Raw genomic sequence first — 2,477 nt, 5'->3', positions numbered from 1 at the left:
AGTGAATGAGAGTGAGACAGGGAGTGAGTGAGAATGAGACAGTGAGAGAGTGAGAGTGTGTCAGTGAATGAGAGTGAGACAGGGAGTGAGTGAGACAGTGAGGGACTGAGACAGTGAGCGAGTGAGACAGTGAGGCAGTGAGTGAGACAGTGAAAGAGTGAGGCAATGAGCAAGTGAATCAGTGAGCGAGTGAGGCAGTGAGTGAGGCAGTGAGCGAGTGAAGCAGTGAGTAAGAGAGGGAGACAGGGAAACAGTGAGTGAGTGAGGAGAGGCAGTGAGTGAGTGAGAGAGGGAGAGAGTGAGACAGTGAGTAAGTGAGGAGAGACAGTGAGCAAGTGAGACAGTGAGAGAGTGAGAGAAACAGTGAGTGAGTGAGAGAGTGAGAGAGTGAGAGAAACAGTGAGAGTCTTTTTTTTTAACAAAATCCATGCATTAAAGCATATGTATTTTATTAAAAAGTTGTAAAAGGGAGAGGGGGAAAAACCACTGAAAATCATTTAAATTCTCATTTTATTATATTTTAAATATTCAGTAACTTTCATTGCCATTGATTCCACTCTGACTGACTGCAACCCTATAAGATAGAGTACAACTGCCCTTTTTGGTATATGAAGCTGTACATATTTACTGAAGCACAGAGCCTCATCTTTCTCCCTTGGAGTAGCTAGTAGGTTTGAACTGCTGACCTTGTGGTTGGCAGCCCAAATCATTAGCGCTCCTTGTTTTAAATACTCACAGCTATGGAGTCCATTGCAACTCATCGTGATCCTCTAATAATCTGACTTGTGGGGTCGTTATGATTTTTAAACACAGTTCTTAAAATTTTAATCTGTTTTCCTAAGCAATTAAACAACAACAATTAGATGAGGGCCGGCGTATTAACTAACAATATCATGATGAAATGTTTTGTGAAGTACTGTGAACTAAGACATGGTAACATATAAAGAAAGGATCATACTTATCACTCCCTTTAGCTATAAAACATGCTACTGTGGATAGCAAGTTTTGATCATTATAATCAGTATGGCCAGAAAATACTTTAAAGTGTAGTCATCCTTCCAACACTGAAACGACAAATTCTACAATCTTCAGTTTTCAACTGCATACTTAAACCATTTTAATCAGTAAGTATGGTAGTTGGAATCATTTTTGGTTGAGAGAAAAAGCCCTGGTCACCTGCCTTTCTCAAGATGACAGCCTAGGGACCCTCTGTGTCTTACAGGATTGCTTGTGTCAGAGGTGATTTTCATTCTGCAAGTTTATAGCAGCCCCAGAGTCATCTCCAGGCTGCGCACAAGGATAGTCTGTTCTTTGGTAACTAAGTTCACAACTTAAAACAGTGTGTTCAACTTCTTGGAACTCACTCTAGGCACCTGGTGGTACAGTGGGTTAAGCAAGGGCTGCTGATCAGAAAAAGTCTGCAATTCAAACCCACCGTCCACTCCTCCAGAGAAAGACGAGGTAGCTTACATCTGTAATGCTTTACAGCCTCCGAGACCCTAGGCACCACGTCTACTGTGTCCTACAGGATCTTACAGGGTTGCTATGAGTCAGAATCATCTAGATGGCAGTGGGCTTGGTTTAAAAAAAAATGTATTTAGGGCAAGAATGAGTCTAAACCAACAAAAGCCTACTGCTATCAAGAGACCCTATAGAACCCATAGGGTTTCCAAGGTTAATTTTAACCATTAAAATTGGTGTTCTTTTAATAAATTGTAAAGTTTTTTAAATAAAAACGATTTAAAATATAACACCTTCTAATAATGTGCTCAACTATAAGGGTCCTCTTTTACACAAAACAAGCTGTTCCAGAAGAAGTAGAGAGCATAGGGAATTGCAGTCGTCTATTTGCTGACCCATTTCTCCCATTAGAGTGAATTTTTTGCTATCTTTTATTTCTATTCCCAAATGCTTCCACTGTCTCCCAGTGGCTCTCGGTGTTGAACGTTTAATCATATCAGAGATTTCTGTTAGACGTGCAGTCGCTCATAACTGTCACACGAGTAGCTGTCGATAGAACTACAGAAAGATCCTTCAAACCCACATGGTCTGCCATTCCCGTGTTTTCCCCAGTAGCTCTCGGACTGGTTCAACATGACTACAGAGTACAGCTTGCACACAGTACAATAGGAGCAAGGCTACCAAATTACCACGCAATATACCTATCATGTTTTCAGTGGCCAGAGTCCAAAAATCTAAAGTGGAGGCTAACGTGGCTTTCTTTTCGCAGGAACCCTGATCCCGGTTTGACTTGTTATGGGAAAGATGGATAAAACTGGCACTTCCCGCCAAGACTGGTTGCAACAGGCGGCCGGGGATGGCGTGCTCGGTTACACCCAAGATCAAGAGACAAAGAAACCGTAGCCTCCGGATTAAGCAGCAAAGCGGAAACCCGGTGCTCTGGCTCATTCTTCTGCCCGAAGCAGCAGACAGCAGGGTGTCGTGACGCGGCCTCCGCCACACGGTGACCCGAAGGT

General features: G+C 42.8%; 1 protein-coding gene across 1 annotated transcript in view; it reads right to left on the bottom strand.

The window, feature by feature from the left end:
- The window catches only part of LOC105979814 (protein adenylyltransferase SelO-like), a 52,576-nt gene extending 50,167 nt beyond the window's left edge, over positions 1–2,409 (bottom strand). Inside the window, exon 1 of the mRNA XM_013008152.1 lies at positions 2,163–2,409. Within this exon, the coding sequence (XP_012863606.1) occupies positions 2,163–2,409 (247 nt within the window). The remainder of the gene's footprint in view (positions 1–2,162) is intronic.
- Between the last annotated feature and the right edge of the window lie 68 nt (positions 2,410–2,477).

This window comes from Echinops telfairi, unplaced genomic scaffold (genome assembly GCF_000313985.2).
Source record: "Echinops telfairi isolate 266 unplaced genomic scaffold, ASM31398v2 ScPeMD7_7461;HRSCAF=8499, whole genome shotgun sequence".
Classification (NCBI taxonomy): domain Eukaryota; kingdom Metazoa; phylum Chordata; class Mammalia; order Afrosoricida; family Tenrecidae; genus Echinops; species Echinops telfairi.
The sequence above is the reverse complement of the archived record's forward strand: the minus strand, read 5'-3'. Positions and strand labels throughout refer to the sequence as shown.